General features: G+C 39.3%; 1 protein-coding gene across 4 annotated transcripts; it reads right to left on the bottom strand.

The window, feature by feature from the left end:
• Positions 1–854: 854 nt before the first annotated feature.
• Positions 855–19,004, bottom strand: LOC122770626 (epidermal retinol dehydrogenase 2-like). 4 transcript variants are annotated; one of them, XM_044027606.1, is made up of 7 exons: positions 18,978–19,004; positions 16,801–17,128; positions 14,898–15,029; positions 14,537–14,636; positions 11,862–12,006; positions 7,569–7,694; positions 855–3,015 (listed from the first exon to the last, which is right to left on the bottom strand). In XM_044027606.1, exons 2-7 carry the CDS (start codon positions 17,119–17,121, stop codon positions 2,919–2,921), a joined length of 921 nt encoding a protein of 306 aa, XP_043883541.1. In that variant the 5' UTR covers positions 17,122–17,128; positions 18,978–19,004; the 3' UTR covers positions 855–2,918. The 4 variants fall into 4 exon arrangements, with proteins under 4 accessions (XP_043883541.1, XP_043883534.1, XP_043883525.1 ...); XM_044027599.1 differs by lacking the exon at positions 18,978–19,004 and adding an exon at positions 18,883–18,963; XM_044027590.1 differs by lacking the exon at positions 18,978–19,004 and adding an exon at positions 18,879–18,962.
• Positions 19,005–21,246: the final 2,242 nt, after the last annotated feature.

Below are 21,246 nucleotides of genomic sequence, written 5' to 3'. Positions count from 1 at the left end.
GTTTGCAGAGCTGCACATAATAATGAAGAACACAGTTATTTAAGGTGCCTTTAAGGTGTTTGGTCCTCCTGTTGCTCAACAAAAGACAAGACATAACAGGATCAATGAATGCAGTCAGAGTGGAATGAAGGAGAGTGTGTACAAGTAAGAGAGGAATATGGGAGGATTAAACATAATAAAAATGAGGATAATAACCTCCATCATAAACAATAACTATGATAGTCAAGCAATGCTCTCCACTGCCTGTGCTGTGATCTCTCAGTGTGCAAAATTCTGTAAAATTTTCAAAAGTGGAAACTTAGATTATTCTCTTAAATTATTCTCTGCATTTTGACCCATCCTAGAATTTGGAGCAGTGGGCTGCCACACTGAGTAGCGCCCGGGGAGCAATGGGGGTTGGGTACCTTGCTCAGGGGTACCCCAGCCCTTTCAACCTAGTGGGGACTTAAACCGGCAACCTTCCGGTTACAAGCCAAGTTCCCTTTCCACTTGGCCACAGGCTGCCCAAATTATGCAAGATAATATCGACAACCCCCCTGTTGTTGTTGTTTTTTACCACTTTACTGGTCCCTCCTTATCAGACTTGAAGCTCAGAGTCAGGTCATTTGAGTTTGAGAGTCCTGATATATGGTGTTAAAAGTTCAACTAGCAACCATTGCATCGAAAAGTATTATATATAGGTAGTCAGTGATATCTATCCATACATACAAATGCATCTGTCATGTTATTTATTAAGTCATTTGTACCATTTTGCATGCATGTCTTTTTATGAAAAAATAAACATGTTTATGTTTGTAAATTTAACAGTTCCAATACATCCAAAAATTCTCATTAACTACACAGAGAACAAACACTGGAGGGAGTACAATTTATTGACGGCTTTTCTAAATGAGAGTTCTTTAGTTAGTTACAGGTAGTTCACATGCACAGATGGACAGAAGAGAATATACATTTGCATCACATGCATACTTCAGGAAGGTAACTTCTTAAAGTTGGCGTACAGTCACCAGGGGATCAGGTCGTAGATGTAATTTCTCAACTCAATTAATGCAATTTCCCGAATTACTGTGTCTCAGTTATTACTCGTGGCAATAATCAGTCTTGTCAGCATTGTCAATCTTGTCCAGTCTTGGACAAGGACAGAGGTATTTGGCCACACCTGTTAATTACTGAAATGGTTATTTAGGCTTTAGGCTCCTCATCTCTAGTGAAGGACAATGCTCTGTGGCAACAGTTTGAGGAGAACAGTTTGTCCTTTTCTATTCCAACATGACTGTGAACCCGTGGTCAACGAAGGACTAATATGACATGGTTTGACTTTGAGTTTGGTGTGGAAGAACTTGAATGCTCTACTGAATGAATGGACACAAATTTCACCATAGAAACACTTCAATAACTTGAGGAAAGGCTTCCCAAAATGTGTGGAAGCTGTTATAGCTGTGAAAATATATTATATATATATATATATAAGTATCATATTGTTCATGACAATCCCTGTTGGCATAATGGTCAGGTGTCCCAATACTTTTGTCCATATAGTGTGTGTGAAGTGTTAATAAAGGACCATGAATATGTGTGTGGAAATGAATGCAAAACATATGGTTATTACTTCAACAACAAAAATATGAGGTCAGGAAACTTCTGAATTTTGAAATGTAGTAAACATTAATGAAAATAAACACAGTGATATTGAAACTTCATGTGACGGAAAAATAAAGAAAGAAAACAGACAACTAGCAGCCATTCGGTCAGGTTGGTCCCTTGTGATGGTGCGGTGAGTTGCAGTAGCTCTGATCAACCCTCCATTCTCCTACAATTTCAGTTGTACAATGACAATAAAGATGCTTTCCTTCCATTATTGTGGGCTAACATTAAAACACAGCTGTGCGACGTGCTGCTCGTGGAACCATTAAGTTGTGAAGCTTTTCAAATTAGCATTAGCTTGATGACCCAAATACACGAGCATCGCTGCAGGAAATAAAAGAGGTAATAAACGTAGTTCAAGTCTGATTTGTGCTCACCAGGAAACCTAAGGAGGCATACTGCTTCTAATTAGCTATGCTAATTTACTGCTAATTTAACTGACATTTTTATCGGGGCTCAGTTTGAGAGGGGGAGGGGGAGGGCGACGACGACAACAACATGTTTAGTTTGTTTCTGTTTGCCAGTTGGGGCGGCGTGCTACTTGTTTCAACAGTCTTGTTTTGAGTTTGTAAATGAAGTTCTGACACATCGCGGTCAGTCTGAGGTCACTTCATGAGCTTTGATTGGTCCAAACCACAGATGTGAGAAACTCACCGTACCTGAGTATTAGTACTTGGCTAAGGCAAATGGTTTTTACTGCGACATAACGTTGTTGATATAATGTTAAAATGATTTATCTCTTGAATCTTTTACATTTTTTCAACAGAACAAATGTAAGTATACACTCTTTAACATTTTAAGGCTTAATCTACTTAATCCACCGAGTGTAGCCTGTCCATCCAAGACCGGTCGTACCCCACAATATCCCTCAGCAAATTCTCGCATTGATTGGATAGCAGATTAAAATGTTTTAACGTTAATAGCTATTAATAAAAGGTGAACAAATCACATGGGGGAGGGGGGTGCTGAGTGTGCCAAGGCCTGTAGTCTTCAATGGGTGATGACACGAACATTGAAAATATAAAATTCCCACTAAGAATAGTCCTGATAAGGTCACTTTTTAATTGTACTTAGGGGAATGTAATTTAAAAGTGTGCACATTAAGAATATGTAAGTTTAAAATATGGATTATATAGTGTAAGATAGAGAGATAATAATTGTATTCAATGTGTAGCCAGTACAAGCCTTGGTTCTTCTCTTCTGTCCTGCACTTCAGGTTTTTTTTCTTAAAAAAAGATTGAAAGAGGTTGTTCATGATGTGGATGACTCGGCCCTCACTCCTGTTTCCTGTTGCGTCCCGTGAATCTGTCCATGACGTTGAAGGCTCCCAGGTACTGTCCCAGCAGGATGCCCTGCTTCATTGGGAGGATGCTGTGGAGAGAAACGTAAAGAAAATAAAAATAAAATCAGAAACACATCTGTTAAAGTTTCGCTGTTCTTAATTGGACGTGTGTTTACACCAATTCCAATGTCAGTGTTTTGTCCGTTACTATTTTTAGAGCTTAAAAATGGCTCCTTCATGTTTGTCAGAGAAGGTCCTAAAAAGTTGACAAATGCACACACTCATTCACGTAATGTATGGACTGAAAATTTGGACACTACCTAACCCTTTTCCAGAGGTCAGTGCCTTCATCAGCAGCAACAATATAAATGAATAATTCCAACTGCAGCTATTGGGAAACAATTATGAGTGCAAATGAAAAAAGTGAAATAGTTCGTTTTAGTTTGTTGGAGGCAGAGCGACGCTGTCGTGTGCATCTTTTCCTCTACGAGCCTTTGTCTGACTAACAATTGCCATCGTTTTCAAAGGGAGCGAGAGAGCGCCGAGACGAAGCGTGATCATAAAACAACACGTTGTTAAAAAAGACCCAATAACAATGGCTTTTATGTAGAATGAACAGAGGTGACAGGCGCATTCCACAGGCAAGAAGCTTTCTAAGAGAGAATAATGACTCTGTCCTCAGACAAATGGACCAGAGAAAACATCTCAATCTCTCATCAAACTAATGAAAGGGCGGCTGCAGAAGAAGTGAGCTGAAGCACTGAGGGTTTCTGAGGCACACTTGTCACAAACACTTTGACTTCCATCACTACAAAGATCTCACACATTTTATGGGCTTTGGGTCAAGGGATTGAAAAAACATGCAACACATTTGAACTTTGAACAAGGCCTCTCCATATCTAAGGCACAATACAAAGCAGCTTTATTAATTACCTGTAGAACCTTCTAGCAGGCAAAGCTATTTATCTTTCATTCTGTTTATTGTTGTAATTGGTATCAAAGCACCGTTGCCTTTAAAGTGCCTTCAAGGTGCATTGTCAAAGCCCTTTTTTGTTAATATTACCTTCGTGCGTGCCTTTGTATCTATCTATCATCAGAACCTGTACGACTTGTCGCATTTACAACCTATCTAGCTCTAGTTAGTAGCTAACTACTAACTGTCTAACTACTAACTGACTGCTGTCTCACTGCTGTTTAACTGTGAATGTGGAATAAACCTTCAGAAAGACAGTAGAGTTGTACCCGCCGTACTTGTTCTGGTTACCCTTTCCAGAAGGGAGTATTGAGCTAAAAGGATCAGCCAGGAAAAATCTGGACATTACCCATTACCCACTATCCACGTACATGAAAAGCAACTTTTAAAACAAATCATTCATCTAGTAATGATAACAATAATAATAATAATAATAATAATAATAATAATTATTATTATTATTATTAATTACATTTATATCGGAAATCTGAAAATCCTCTGAGGTTCACAGACAAACCTTAAATCACTACTTTGATCAACACAATAGACTAGGATCAATAATTCCCAAGAAGAGGTGGAGTGAAGAAGCACTTGTTCACTGTGGTGTATCGGTCTTAAATGATTTGTCTGATTAGTTTTTAATTTCTGTACTGTGTGTATCTTACTACACACTTCATATATTTGTATCTCTTTACTGTAAATCACTTTGATACAAAGCACTAAACAAATACATTTATTATTATTCTTATTACTATAATAAGAATAATAATACAACACATATATTACCTGCTATACCAGGTCAGATAAAAGAAACATAAGTATTTCTTAAAATCTATCGTACATATTTTACAGCAATTTAAAAGTTAATACTCCTTTGTGCACTCGGACCCTAAATACAAAATTGAAAATGAACAACACATTTTGTTTATTTGCATTTAATGACCTTTCACGGCCCTCCTGCAGTATCGCCACGGTCCATGGGGGGGGCTGCAGCCCACACTTTAGATATCGCTGCACTGGCAACTTAACATCTGGCTTTTTGTCTCCAGAGTGATACAGAGTGAACAGATACATTCAACATTCACTCCTGGGCCAAATGAAGCTCCAGTAAACACGGGGTTTTCCATTAGCTTGGGCTCATATCCACACTAATGTGAAAACACTAATTTCTTCTACTTTATTAAGGCAGTTTAGCTGCACTGATGTTTACCCTGATTCCAGTATGAAGAGAATCGTGACCCAGGCTCTAGTTTGAACTATCTCGCTTTCTTAAATTTTCTCCACCATAAAGGAAGTTTTTTTTAAATTTCATGAATAATTAAATTAAATTAAATTAAATAAGTCTATTTTTTCCTGTAGTCATACAAGTCATCTGATCTTGGTAGGTTGTGTTTAATTCCCTGTTGTTTCCCTCTTTAAAAGGAAGGGAAAAAAAAGGAAGGTTGTATAAATAAATGAACTTGGACCTGAACTCGATTACAACAGTAGCGAGTAAGCAGACACTTCACGAAATGTGTACACAGGATGATAACGAGCCAAACAAATGGAGAGCAATTTAGAGTGGGGAAAAATTGACAGAGAGAGTGCTTTTAGAAGTGAGGTGCAAATTGAAAAAGGTCCCAGCTGCTCTGACACCGCTCAGTGAGTCACTGCACACCGATCACGGAGCAGAGACGGCTCAGTTCGGATGGGGTCACGTTTTCCTCATTATCAGAACTGCCCACGCGCGGTTGTGTCATCGCTCTGTGCCCGTGAGCCTTTCACAGCAGAACGTGGGATTTACGTTTGCAAAGCAACAACGCCGTTTATTCACTGGACTGAGGGAAGAGGTAAAAGGAGCAAAGACACAATGGAAGTGGAGAGAGATGTTTATGTCCGAGAACAAAGAGTAAGAAACTGCAGAGGGCGGCTTGTTTTTTCCCCCTCAAAACTTTTATTATAGATTCCAATATAAAAAGTTTGCTACCTGGTAGAGCAGCAAATCACAGGCTTTAGCCTCCTGTGTGTGTGTGTCTAATCCAGAGATAATTTGGTTGTGGAAATTACTCAAGTACAGTAAATTTCAAGACTTTTCAGTAATATTATAAAAAGAGACTTCAACTTCTAAAGTCATTCTCTGGTAAGACACTTATACTTTCAGCTTACAGCTATACTTTCATTATGAAAACATACATTATTCCAGTATGTGGCAAAATAGACAATCTTTATTTAACACTTTGCAAGGTCAGACAGCAGAAAGCAGCATAAAAAGAGCATCCGTTCATTCAAATGACTCTTTACATTAAATCGGCCTGTGACACACTGACCTGTCTGAGCCAGTACAAGACAATAAAACGATCCTCCTGCCGCTTGTGGTCACAAATACACTGGAGTCGGTTTGTTTCTCAGTGACACAACAAACAGGTTTAGTGACAGTGAAACGGTGAGGGTTGTTTATGTGTCAAACACAGGATGTGAAACTAAACCTGCTGTCAATCTACTCTACAGAACAATGGAGCTGGTGAGGAGATGCCTCCTGAAACGCAGGCTAAAACCACGAGCACCATAGTGACGACATGGTGGGTGCTCTTAGATATAAAGTGCGTAGATAATGTGAAGAAAGCATATTATTAAAAGACCAGATACAGAGGCTCACTGCCAGTGAGGACACAAAGAAATACTGAGTTTAGCCACCAACAAAAGACAGAACTAATAAAAACCTATGCCTGCTAAAGTGGGCAATGTATAAAAAAATGTTTATTCTCTGTGTCTGAGAAAATCACAGTTGTTGGCCGACAGCTGTCCATGTCAGTAAGTTCAAATGTTTGAAATACTTTTACTAGATTCACCCATGTGACACAAACTTAACCCTAATAAACAACTTTGGTGTGGTAGAGTGAACAGTATACAAACATTACTATCCTGAGGCTGACTAATGGAAATATGAAGCAGTAAACACCTTGAGATATATTCTCATTTGTCCCCCATTGCAACCACGTTTTCAATGAGACAGTTTCTATATTTATGATACGGTCAAGCACACTTCAGAAAGCCTCTTCAAATAAACATTGTGTTCCTCAGATCAAAGTAACTTCATCATGGACAGGAGTACAGGTAGTACAACATCTCAACAGTCCGTCAGATGTGTTAGCGCTGCAGACTGCGGTTAGTGCAGCAGTCTGCTTCCGTTGCGTGTCCCAGGTAATAGCCGAGGAGGACGATGACCTTCCACTGTAGGACACTGAGGAGGATGATGAGGGACAGACACATTCAAATCTAACCTGTAGGAAATCTTTTTCAAAGGTGACAGTGTTTGTCACCTGTGGGAAAACTGGGTAGCTTACAGAAGCTCGTAATTCTCAAAGTTAAATTAGGATTCAATCACCCAACGTGACAAGAAGAAGATGATAAATTAACACTAATTAAACTCACATTCACACCATGAAACCAGCATCTTTGAGTGGCCCTGAATACTGATGAGCTACAGCAAGGAGTTTGTGTGTGTGTGTGTGTCTGTGAACCCCAGAGAGTCAGATGCTAAATATCCAATTTCTGGATTTAGGAACTGGTTTGGTTTGGGTATGGAAGTCAATGCAATGCAGAGTCTTGAGAAGAACAGCTGTGGAAACCTGTCTGTGTGGAGAGATAGGGATGTGTGCACTTCAGTGGAAGAGAAAAAAGGACACTTACTTTTTGAGGGAAGCGATGAGGTAAATGCTCTTGGGCATCATAAGATACACCTGGTCTGTGAGCACAGCATGGATGATCTTCTTGGCTACATAGTCTGGCTTCAGGATTGGCAGCAAAGATGGCCACCTGGTAAGGACAAGAGAAATCCTTCATTCATCGTCTACCACTTTATTCTCCACATGAGGGTTGCAGGGGGCACTGGTTAGGTTGCCAGTCCATCACAGGGCCAACCAACAACCATTCACTCTCACATTCACACCTACAGGGGCGTTCATGCTCCTCTGTTCCTCCGCTCGCCATGACCAAGCTGTGTGTGCGCACAACTTTTTTTTTCATAAATCAATCTGCGGATCACGTGTGTGCCGAACCGAAGATATTGATCCGAACGGATCACAGATCAATGATGATCCGTTGCACCACTAATCTTCTACCACTTTATCCTCCACATGAGGGTCGCGGGGGCACTGTGCCAATCTCAGCTGACACAGGGCAAAACACGGGGTCACACCCTGGACAGATCATCAGTCCTTATATTTATAATTTCTACATATCTCAAATGGTCTAGGAGTTAGGTTAATGAGAAATGTCCATGATAATCTGGGGAAATTCACTCAGTATTTCTGGCACTAAACAGCAGCAAAAAACAAGAATTTACCAAAAACATTGGGGTTGAATACGTAATTGTCATTTTTCTGGCTTATATACTTGTTTCTAACACTTGTGTATTATCGTTTTTGGATTGGCATAGAAAACAGAACAATTTAAAAAAAGAAAAAAAAAAGACGATTAAAACGCAGCGTTTGCTATTCATCGTTTCAAACTGCAATTTCAATTTGAGAACAAATAATTGTTCGGCCCTAGGTTCTACTAATAAATTAAAATCTAAATAGTGACTTGGCTCATTTTATTCCAACACTGCTGATCCATTTCATGCCAAATCCTGTCGACGATGACAGGACGGTAACAGAAGGGTTACTCATGGGTTTAAATGGGTTTTTGACCAGGGGGGAATACATGTTGATGCATAATTGGACAGCTAAGGTGGACTGCCAGTGCTGCTCCACCACTGCAGGCTAAATGCTTCACAGAAACTTACTGACAAAACTCAAATTGTGTCAACATGACCTGAAATAAAGCCTTCAGCAAGTCATCCACTGCAGGACAACTCAAAGGTTGCAATCAGGTTACAGCAGAGTTTTTTTTTTCTGTCATGATGTTTTGTGGTTATTTTTAAAAGGCAGCGCTGTCTGTGTCCCCCCACATGTGAAAAGTAGAAAGTGACAGGTCAGGTGTGTGTCACTGACATCAACCATGTGTCCTGGTAGCCTCAAGGCACTGACACATGGATGAAGGCAGGAAGACGGAAATTAAAATGGACACAAGTCTTCCAGATGATGAATGGAAAGACCCCGTCAGTCCATCCCCACAAATACCTCTGGCATTATTCCGTTTTTTGTTCAAATGTTGGTGGCTTAATCCCCTCGTCAGTGTCCGTCCATCAGCGGTGACGTTAACCATGTTTTCTCTGAAATATTGGAACACTCATTGCTTCCTGTAGAATAAAATCTTTACAATCCCCTCAACACTGTAGGTCTGCCATCTCACAATAATATAGCTGAAAAAGTGCTCTTCTATACTGATAATGTTCAACTATTGATCATCAATTATCTTTACAAAAGGTATCCCATTTAAAGAGACCGATGATGTCTAAACTTTAATTAAAGGCCACATAGACGGGAAGCTCCAATTAACGCTGCGTTTGTTTGTGTATCTGCGTCATTACCTCGTTTATGAAACCCTAAAGTTTCAGAACAAACAGTTCAGCCACTGCTGAGAAAATAGTGTTGTATTGTTTTCCTGGGCTCTGCGAAGCCGATCGGCACTTCCTTAATTTGATGTCGTCATCAAAAATCCTCACCACTCCTCTCACCACCGTAGCGCCTCCTGGTGCGGGCACTAGTCCGGGCACATCCGGTTGCGTACATTCAACCGCAGAAGAAGAAGAACTACTCTCGTTGTAGCTGCTGAGATGCAGAGCATCCACCGTGCCAGAGGGGGAGCTGTGTATCTGAGAGCTGGCCTATCTATTACGTCACATCCAGGTACCTGGCCAATCACAGGACAGTGGGAAAGCTCTCGTTGGCTGGCCAATCACAACACAGTCCACATTCTGGGGGTGTGGTTTTGGTCTGAAACAGTACGGCTGACGAGAGCGTCAGTGAGGAGATATTTTGATCGTCTCGTTTGCAGCGATTAGGAGGTTTTTAACCATGAAAACAAGTTAATATATGTAAGTAGACCTCCATAACTAACATATATGTGTGATACAAGCATTCGATGTCACCTTTAAGTTAAAGTATACTACTCCAGAGCTGATCGTCAAGCTGATCGTTTTCCAATATCTCAGTTTTAGGGGCATGAAACCACAAAGGTAACATGGATGGCAGTTGTATTCATATAAGAGAGAAGGATTATCTTCTCTCTTATATGAATACAAAAAAAATTAACTCAGTATTTCTGGCACTAAACAGCAGCAAAAAACACGAATGTTAACAAGAATTAGGGTTGAATATCTAATTGTCATTTTTCTGGCTTATATACTTGTTTCTAACACTTGTGTATTATCGTTTTTGGATTGGCATAGAAAACAGAACAATTTAAAAAAAAGAAAGAAAAAAGACGATTAAAATGCAGCGTTTGCTATTCATCGTTTCAAACTGCAATTTCAATTTGAGAACAAATAATTGTTCGGCCCTAGGTTCTACTAATATATTAAAAACTAAATAGTGACTTGGCTCATTTTATTCCAACACTGCTGATCCATTTCATGCTCCATGAAAATATCACGCTCAGTTGGGTTCAATGTTTAATTTCTTCCCCCCCAGAGGTTCCTGCCTCTCAGGGCCGTCTTTACAAATAAGACTTTATTCTAAATAGACTTGCCCAGCTATGTCAACTACCATCCTCAGCCCTCATCTTTACTCCTCTCCCCTCAATCACCTCGTCATCTGTCGCATCAGTCTATCTCACAGTCTGGTGCACACTCACTCAGAGCTAGGACTGCTTAATTAATGTCTTTTTGTGTGGACAGGAACACGCGTGCACGCACACACACACACACACACATGATAATGACAATCTCTACAACATTTATACAAACATCTGAATGGAGAACATTAAAAGAAGAGATGAAGATAATTTTTTTGGAAATGGTTCATTTAAAGTCAAGCCAATATTAGCCTTAGGTTACAGTATCCAGTAATTTGAAACCACTACTGTGGCCCACGGGGGTGAATTATTGACTTGGTGATGACAGAAGCATCAACATTATAGTTTATGGCGTCATCTGGAATGAAATCAGTGCTGCTGAAACAACACCTGACCTCTTGGCGACAGCTCTCTTTGGAAACGAGGTTAGGGATGTCACTTTCGATGGTGCCAACACATTAACCTGGCATTTTGAGAGTGCCAGTCCACCTCAAATCTACTGTCAGCACCAAATGTTTGGAAAGGCAACATTTATTGGTGAAGCTTCAACAGCTGGACATCCCTCACCTTACCCTTCCCTTCAAATGTGCTGGAGAAACTACGTAGCCTTCAGTTTGCATCAAAACTCAAAAAAGGAGTTTAGTTTGTTCACCGTGGGCTGTTTGGCGCTTTTCCTTTATACAGCTACAGCACGACTCGTCTGTACTTGGTTTGGTATCGTTTTAGACGTCATAGAACGGCTGCATGAAACTGACGTGACGTCGTTCTAGACACAAACACACAAACTAATGACTTGTAAAGCAGTCGTTTTCGGTGTCACTGAATCATTATGATCAGTTGATTAAAAAGATTTGTTCACAGAATCGTTCAGTACTTCCTGCATGAACGGAGCAGACTCCGCCTCACACAGTCACTGAACTGAAATAAATGTTAAATATTGACATTTTAACAAAATGTTGGTGATTAACGCAAGTATAAGATTTTTAAGTCTTTTTTAACTGATCTACAGTTTGCGTTGTTTGCTTTGATTCTTGCGTCAGATGTCGCGTTCCTGACGCTCGATGTCATATTTAGTATCTGGTCCAAATTAAAATATTTTCACTTAATTTAAACTTTACCCCAAACAGTAGAGGGTTTTTACTCTGAAACAAGAAGAGGACGAGGGGTTTCTGTGACAGTTCTATTGTGGGTGCTAATGTGAGGGAATGAGTAACTTATTTTTAGGGGGTCGCAGACATTTTATTGCCGTTGCTCAATGGTAATGGGCCAGTTAAGAAAACAGTTAAAAAGGCAAAAGTGACTCACTTAGTTTGACATCCATCAAACATCCCAGTGTTGATGAAATACGGACACACGATGGTGGTTTTGATGCCGTCTTTCCCATTTGCCAGCAGCTCCAGAGCAATTGATTCTGCAAAGCCTACTGCTGCAAACTTACTGGCACAGTAGTCTGCAGGGAGAAAGAGAAAATCCATCATTATTATTATTATTATTATTATTATTATAAGATTTATTTTTCTTATGGGAAAATCAAAAAATGCTAAGGTCCTATCCACATATCCACGTAAACAACCTCTATCTTTGTCGCTTGTTTTCCGATAACACGCAACACACAAACGCAAGAATAGGAAGACAACTTAGATAAGCAACAGTGAATGCAAGAGAGAGGTGGGATTATGATCATCACAGGGATTCAGTGTATCGGCCTCTGACTGATTAGTTGCTTGGTCCATGAAATGTCAGAAAATTTCCCAAAACAAAAATGATTTGGTTCTTTAATGTCGTCTTTTGTTCAAACTAACAAAAGACGACAAACTAATTTTTTTTAAATTTTCTTTGTCACATGGAGAAGCCATAAAATATGAAAACAAAGGAAAATGAAAACAAAACTCAAATAAAACGATTAATTCAGTAACTGATTAGAAGTTGTCACTTAAATATTATCTCAAAACTTATGATTTACACACTGAGCCACACCCTATTCAAGACAGCGTCTCATTTTCAAAAATTGTTTGCCTGAAGAAACGTCGCAGCAATAAAAGTTAAAAGTTCGTACAGTATGTGAACGTCTCTTTGCGCCATAATGAAAGTAAAGTTAAAACTATTTAATTGAATTGCAAACAAATATGTAAGATCGCAGGAGATTCCCGCCCTAGTTTTCACCCGTCATACAAGAAGAGAAAAAAAATTTAAAAGGCTTCTGACTCAACTTTTACTTGTTTTTAGGGCTGAACAATTTTGTCTAAATTCTACTGAAATCGCGACACGGCCTACCGCAATTTTCAAATAGCAGGAGGTGCATTTGAAAATTGCACCTCGCAGTTTTCAAATGATCAGACAGTATTTATTAAAATTTGTCAAAATATGCACATCCTGTTCTACAGATCTTTGTTACTGCACAGATGTCACACAGTAATCATTTAAAACATGTTTTTCGAATAAAAATGAGAATAATCCCTCCGCAAATTATAGCACAACCTCAATTCCTGTCAAAATGATCGCCATTGGACATTTAATCCAAATCGTTCAGCCCTACGTGTTATTCATTATTATTTTTGAAGGGTGAGGAAACCTTTTATCTTAAGTCCAGGTTCACAGACAGCTGGAACAAATCCAGGTCAAAGAGCACTCGTACACTCTGACTTATCGGGTCTGCTTATTCGAATACAGCGGTTATATAATGTCCCATAGACGCCTACAGCCGATAAAGCTCCATAATGTTTGCGACAAATGTAGGTGAGAGGGTAACAATCTCCTACGTGGCCGTGTTCTCTCGGTCACCTCAAACCAAACAACTGCAGGGCGTTCTCAACACAAAGTTGAAACTGATAGAGTCAAAGACACAAAGTCAAAGACACAAGGTGACACTGATGTGCGACAAGAAAATGTAATGATGTGAGGTCTGTAATAAAGAAGGAAACGGTTTCAAGTAAACAATCAGTCTGACAAGTTTCCAATGTTCTTTTTGGCTGTACTATAATTGCACTATCATTAAAAAAAAAAGCTCTTTGTCGATGTTGTGTCAATTTACTTTGACGCCAACTTTGATCCAGCATTTTTATCAGAACCTGAGACGTTTTCTGAGAAACTCTCCATTTTACACTAAAACTGCATGAACAATGTTCCGGGATCTGTTAATGTCGCAATATTCTCAAAAATGAACAAACCTGTACCTGTGAGCAGATTCAGTGATGAATGGACGAATGAATGAATGAATGAATGTAGGCTTTATTTCAAACGTATGAAAATACAATATTAAAAACCCCAAAGGCGTCCGAAAATTAGTAAGAAGACGCATAAATGTATTTAATTTGGCTCATACTACATACATTTACCTCCACAGCTTCTCTTCTTCTGCAAAAATCTGTAGATATCTATGTTTTATTTCTGTAAACTGCCAGGGAATAGGTTGTTTATTGCTTCATAGATTATTTGTGCCAATTGAAAATGAGTTTTTTTGACTTTGTGTGATTTCTTCAAGTGTAATTCTGAATTCTCCTCATGCCCCAAACAAAACAGATAATAATTACAAAGCTCAAAGCTCTGAACACCACCCTCAGATTAGAACAGCAGGTGCAGATTATGTGTACTGTTGGCTGGTTTGTGTGTGAAATGTCAACACTGTAATAAAGATAAGTGGATGACAAATAAGAGGAAACTCCTTCCAATGTCTCAGAGATTAACAGCTACAGAGGATCAGTCCGTGTTTTCGGTGAACGCCTGAATCATAAAGTGTTTCAAAATACAAATCTGCAAGCTACAGTTATTTTGTTTGTAGTTTACGCTCAAATAAATGTGGGATTAAAACAAAAAAGGTCTAGTGACTAAACTGTATTTATCAAGTTTGCTTGAGCAAAGGTGTGTAAACCTGATGAACAAAGTAATAATCTGCAAATGAATTACATAACAACCAGCCAGTTGTTCAGTAGAACTGGCGTTTAGAGAAGGTGAACATTGTAATCCAAAGTGAAACCACAGACCTGCCAATCCATTGACTCCTATAAGTCCAGCAGAGCTGGCAATGCTGACCAGATGTCCATGATTGTTGGCAATCATAGCAGGAAGGAAGGCCTTGTACGTCTGAGCAGAGAGACGGAAAACACATGAGCGTGAACACATGAACGACACTTCAAAGTTTTTATTTTATTTAAAAACACTGATTTGTCCATTGATGATTATTATTATTATTATCTTGATTATTGTGGCCAAAAGAGTAAAATCAGAGGCTACTCCAAGGTTATCCTAAATTGATATTTTCAAAATATAAGACAATATTAAGACCTACATTTCAGTTGAGGGCAAATTTAAACATAAACTGTGAGCAGAAAAGTTCAGACTGACCCAGAAGTGAGCCATGGAGTTGACCTCCACCGTCTTCTCGATCAGAGAGTCGGGAGCATCCATGAACTTCTTTCCCGTCACAATCCCGGCATTGTTCACCAATATGCTGACGTCACCCACCTCTCGTTTCACCTGCAAGGAGAAAAAGAAAATGACTTGTTTATTTACAGGAGCTGATAATAGTCTGAACTAGAGGTCGACCGACCTTGGTTTCTTTCTTTGATCCATGCTGATTTTTAGAAACGATGGAAGCCGACTGGAACGACGACAAAAACAACAATGTAGACGACGTAGATCCGGAGAGGCGGCGGTTAATTGGAGGCGCATTCAACAATCGTCACAATGGAAGACGATAGTTTAACGGATTAAAAGCATGGAAGCTGACAACAGACTGTGCTCCACTGCCATTCCAGCGGAGATGGCAGCATGAAAAACTCAATAGTCTCCTCCGTTTCTGTTGCTTCCTTGCAATCAGAAGAAAGTTTGCGGGCTCCACAGAACCAGACACTGATTTCTGTCGCCTATTTTGTTTAGAAATCCACATGCAAGAATAGATTAGACCAGGGGTGTCAAACATACGGCCCGGGGGCCAGAACCGGCCCGCCAGAGGGTCCAATTGGCCCACAGGATGAATTTGTTAAAATTTCACACTAATCAATGTCAATGTCAAATGCTCCAGATACCCGTGACTAAATGTTTGTGCCTTTATAGATCCAGTGTGTTGTGTAAATAGTAAATTTAGGCACGATATTGTTGAAATTGCAGTTATAGTTCTCAAGAAATTTCATGTTTTGTAAAATTATCCTTCAGTGAATGTAAAACAAAGGAGAAAAAACAAAGGGGTTCTTGTTGTTCATAGGTTATTATGCTATTATTTTACTATTTTTACTGGTCCGGCCCACTTGAGATCAAATTGTGCTGTATGTGGCCCCTGAACAAAAATGAGTTTGACACCCCTGGACTAGACAATGTCAACATGGACACGTGCAGATCGGACGTGATCACTTACAAAATGTAATGTGAACAGTTCTGATCAAATATACAAACAGATCTGATTTGGGCTGCAGTCTAAACGAGGTCCAACAGACTCTCCAAGTAAAATCTATGCCAGCTTCACTCTGTGATATCATGAAAACGTCAGTCACTTTATCGTCTCGTTACTTCTGGACTGGATTAAGTCCTCACACCAAAGCCACAAGAGGGAACGTCTGATTTTACACTTGTGCATTTGCAAGTAACTACACATTCAGAGTTGAGTGACAAGAGGTTAACACTAAATTAACCACCAAATATTTTGACAATCAATCACTTGGTTCAAGTGGGATTTTTATTATCCGACATCACAGGGACCAGAGAACTCATTGTGAGAAAATAATCAACAAATGAATCGATTATGTAAACAGTGGTTTGACGCAGCCCCAGACCAGATCCTGCTTTCTTTACTCACCCTGAGTTTACAACAACTACAACAAAAGTGTGTTTGCACACACACACACACACACACACACACAACAGTCACCGCTGCCCTGCCTCCAAAACATGCGCACACACATTTAACAGCTGTTTTCTCGACACCTCCCCCATTCCCTCACAACAAGTTTCAGTGTGTAAATGTTGGCGATGCTGCAGATTTGCTGAACTTTTAAAAACAAATGTCAATCTCAGTTTAAATTTAAATTTTCACACCATAGTGAGTTTTCTTGTGCTGGCAATTTGGTCACATCACTGCTTATTCCTTCAATTTTATTTTGATATCGGTCTATTTTCTCAGTTTTTATTTCATCGTATTTCTCTGATTGTAGATTGGTGCGTTGTGTATTTAATTCAATTTCCTGCATGAACAGTGATTGGTACTGTAGTTCTGTCGGAGCTTCCAAGTTAAAAGTGTTGCAGAGAGTCTCACCTGGTCGGCCACTCTGTAAACCTCGTTCCTGTCGCTGCAGTCACACAGATAGTAGTGGACTTTGGTGGCTCCGCTCTGTTTGGCCAGTTTCGCCGTTTCCTTCATTCCCTCCTGGTTGATGTCCCACAGCACCACCACGGTGCCGTGAGACGCAAACTCCTGAGCCATGAGGCGACCGATTCCGCTGCCTGCCCCCGTGATCAGCACCACCTCGCCGGCTATGTTCTTCCTCTTCCTGGGCACGAAGAGGTGGATGAAGGACTCCACATTGTACCAGATGGAGAGCAGGAGCACTTGGATTGTTTCCAGGAAGAAATTCATAATTGATCTGTGAAGAAAAGAAGAGAAAACTGTGAGCCTTTGTTTTCATACAGAGAGAGTGGTTCGATAGTTTCAGTTGTTGAGCTTAATTAAGACAAATCCATCACATTGTTGGTGCAATTAAGTTTGAAATGTGGAGTCTAAATACGGTTTAAGGTAAGGATGTTGTGGGAAATAACTGGTTTTCTTCTTGTTTCCTATAATGTTGTCAAGCTGTGAATGAAAGCTGGGGTGATTATATGATAGGGAAAGGTCAACGTTAGGGTTGCACATAATGGCATCTGTTAGGGTAAACATTAGATAACATCTACTAGGGTCATAAACATTAAGTTTGGTGTCTGTTCTTGTTTTACTTTGATGTTTGTGTATAAGTGGTGAAGCTTTTTGGAGGAAGGGGAGAGACCATTTTAAACCGTCCTTGGTGACAGTGTCTCTCCTCCATGCAAAAATCCATGCATGCAGTAAAGACATGATTTACTCAACACTGATGACTCAAGAATTTCTTTCACAATGTCCCGATACCACTTTTTTTGTGTCTGATACCGATTCTGATAGCAAAAACTTGAGTATCTACCAATACCAATATTGGTCCGATACAGTCATTTTAGACCCTTTATGAATGTATGAAGCCGCTAACAACACATTTGTGCCGAGTCATTTCAAAGACAAATGGAACAAATATTGCTCTCCTAAAAATAAGAAATAAACAGCATCAAACATGACTCAATGCTTTTGCAAATTTTAATTTACACTTTTACAGTCTGTACATAGTGAAGCACGCGACACATAGGATTTTTGTATCGGATTTTACATTTCTACCTGTTACGATAACCAATCCAGTGATTTTGACCAGTATTGGACCAATACCGATGCTGACCGACACCGATTCCCATCCCTAGTTTAAGGTTTCCTCCTAAACACAGCATCATTTCAAGAAATGTCTTCATACACACAAAATCATCAAATCTAGGGCTGCAACTAACTTCATCTGTCCATTTACACACTGGACCTTTGATACTCTTGTTTTAAACTGTTTAAAATGTTTCCACAACACAACTCAAAGTAAGGGAACGGGATTCCACTGTGTTTCAGTGTCACTGTAAGAATTTAAAGCATATTTTTATAATTATCACAATGATATCTTGAATTGCGATTATTTGGGTCTGGACAACAATAAATCGGATTCTTCAAACTTTCACTGAAGAACAAATACAAACAGGAATTCATCGCAAAAATGGTCACTATCGACCGATTTAAACATTTTAATCATGAGGAGTGGTGTGAAAATTTAAATTAACTGGTTTTGACGTCTTGTTTCAATGTTTCCACGATGCAAAAAAAGTGTCTCAACTTAAAATGTTTTTATTGTGTTTTTTTTTGGTTGTTGTTTTATGACAGTTATCCCAATAATATCATGAATCGCGATTATTTCGGTTGGGATAACAATGAACTGATGTTGTAACTTCCACATATGGGCAAATACAAACCGATATTTATCGCAACAAATAGTCAATATCGACTTCGTGTCGCCCAGCACAGTGTGACGTGAAGTTTAAAAACAGTCTCATTCCAGAGTGTGTGTGTGTGTGTGTGTGTGTTTTGCCGCGTTTGTTTGCATGAATTATCCAGATCACTGACTCAATTTGACTAGTTTGACAAGACATGTGACACCGAGCGACTACAAACAAACAGAGCGAGAGCTTTTTTCCATCAAAGACCGGACTGAGACTGAAGAAGATCGCAGTTTAAAAACTTACCGACCCGGTCTACGTGTACTCTGCTCACGGTCACACTCCCTCCGTGTGTGTGTGTGTATGTCGGGCTGAGCTTAGTGTGAGCTGCTAACGGACACTCACCTATTTGTGTCGCCTGCGGAGCAATAAAACACCGGATGTGCGCAGTCGAGAGGGAGGCGCGCGTCACGTGACACGCCGTCAGCCATTCCCGACCTACCAGCGCGTCCGCTACCGCGCAAGGCATTATGGGACATGTAGTGCACTATGATATCACTTTAAAATGTCGTTATTAATCTTAAATTCAATGGTTCTCAAACTGTGGTGGTACTTCGTGTTTTTATTACACTTAATATATAAATAATTTTTTACTTATTCGTCTAAATTTACTTTTTTTTATTTACTGATTTTGAGGAGTGTGTAGAAAATTAAACATATTACATAACATAAAATGTTAAAATAAAACTAGGAGCAATTTGATCTAAGATACCACATGTGCAAAATTGCCAAAAAGTGGCTGTTTAATCCAAAATGGATTGTCCTGACATGATTTAATGTGTGTACCAATTTATGTGCATGTATGTGAAACACGTCAAAATGTCACTTTTTGCCCCTCCCACTTCCAATTCATCACGCCCATTCACCAAGCGTGCTATGTAAATAAATCATTATTGATTTACAAATTAATAAATACAATTAATTAGTTATTTTTATTAACATTATGGCACAACATTGGCACAGTGCATGAGCATAAAAAGCATTCTGATAAGATAAAAACATTGCTGAATGAGTTTCTGGCTTGTGTCTGGCATTTTGCATTTAAACTGTAAGATAATCAGAACAGAAGGTAAAATAAAAACATAAATAGTATAGGATAAATTGAAATAGATCAATATATAAGTCAATTAGTACATAAAAGTAAGTCAATAAATTATAGACATACTATCGGCAATGAAGGATGAGATAAACTAGAATGTGACAAAAAAAATATGCAGGTGCAGAGAAATAGAATAAAAACATGGTTAAAGGAGACTAAAGGGTCAGGTAACTCTTAAATATGTCGATTCTGAGAAACATCCACTTTTATTTTGATAGTCCCTGCTGTCATTCCTCATTTCCTGTCAAGTTCCCACCTGTGTGATTACCCTGTTCTAATTATGTCCACCTGTGTCTCATTTTTATTTCACCTCAGTGGTTTTTCTGTCCATTACATTACATTACATTACATGTCATTTAGCAGACGCTTTTATCCAAAGCGACTTACAATGGATTTGAGTACAATCAGCCAGGGGTGGAGTCGAACTTGCGACCATTGCGACCATGATGTCTTTCTTTGTCCCTTTGTGACACCCCTGAGCTTAATGACGTCATCTGCTGTTTCTTCAAGTTTATATTAAGAGGTATAGAACAACGCTCGCTTAGTTTGGCAAGTTTAGGACATATTTTGTTATGCTGTTCAGTTTCTTGTGACTTAAATCTACAGTGCGGAATGTCTGTCGCCCCCCTGTGGAGTTATTACCAAAACATTGACACTTTTCTACACCTACGACATACTTTACTCTCTCCCTACATATGGCATACAAGACATTACATTTTTGTTTCTATAGTACGTTAGTAAGATATGTGTTGTATATCTGTCTTTTAACGTAGCGTTACTTCCAGTATTCCAGGAAACTTGTGTCACTGTCTTGCCTGCTCAGGAATGTTGCCTTGAGGCATGAAAACATAACAAAACAAACATGTTTCACTGAGAAACACAGATTGAGTCCAGTAGAGCTGATAATCAGGATTGTGGGAGGTAATCTGACAACAGTTTGAATGTAGTGAACATTTGTTTAAATTTACACTACAGCTTTAGAGAAAGGATAAGAGATTATAGTTATTCTTTCACACAAAATGACACCATTATGTAATTATTATTGCTTTATTAAAATAAAAAAATTATACCAAGTGGTTTGTTACCCACACACTATGAGCTGTGGGTGATTCTCTCAGGCAAAGTCTGCAAAGAAGCAGCCATAGTGCCCAAAATGGCCGCTAGAGGGCGATCACATGTGTGATGATCTCGCCCAAACCCAAGAAGATTTTGATGTCTTGCTAATAATCTGATAATAAAAAAAATTGTTTGTGTTGTGCTGCAGGAACATGTGATGAAGGACTGGTCAATTTTTGTTGAGTATTGTTTCAGTGTTTGTTCTGCGCTCTATTTTTAAATTTGTTATTGGTTCTGTGTGGACCCCAGGAAAAATTGCAACTTCCACTTTTGTGGAAGCTAACTAGCTAAGGAGCTGAATAAAGATTAAAGTGCAAAATGCCCACCCAACATTAGAGGATCATTGGCCTGTTTTCGGTCCCAATCTGGTCCTTCCGGACTTCTGATCTTTAGGCTGAG

The sequence above is a fragment of the Solea senegalensis genome, linkage group LG1 (assembly GCF_019176455.1).
Source record: "Solea senegalensis isolate Sse05_10M linkage group LG1, IFAPA_SoseM_1, whole genome shotgun sequence".
NCBI lineage: Eukaryota > Metazoa > Chordata > Actinopteri > Pleuronectiformes > Soleidae > Solea > Solea senegalensis.
Note: the sequence above shows the minus strand (reverse complement) of the source record. Positions and strands in the feature narration are given on the sequence as shown.

What these genes read in the sequence shown, in the direction of transcription:
- LOC122770626 (XM_044027606.1), bottom strand. Translation starts at nt 17,121, where the DNA reads ATGAATTTCTTCCTGGAAACAATCCAAGTGCTCCTGCTCTCCATCTGG. An exon ending in TTTACAGAGTGGCCGACCAG is followed by an intron (nt 15,030 to 16,800) that starts GTGAGACTCTCT and finishes TTCTCCTTGCAG; the next exon opens with GTGAAACGAGAGGTGGGTGA. An exon ending in ACTCCATGGCTCACTTCTGG is followed by an intron (nt 14,637 to 14,897) that starts GTCAGTCTGAAC and finishes CTCTCTGCTCAG; the next exon opens with ACGTACAAGGCCTTCCTTCC.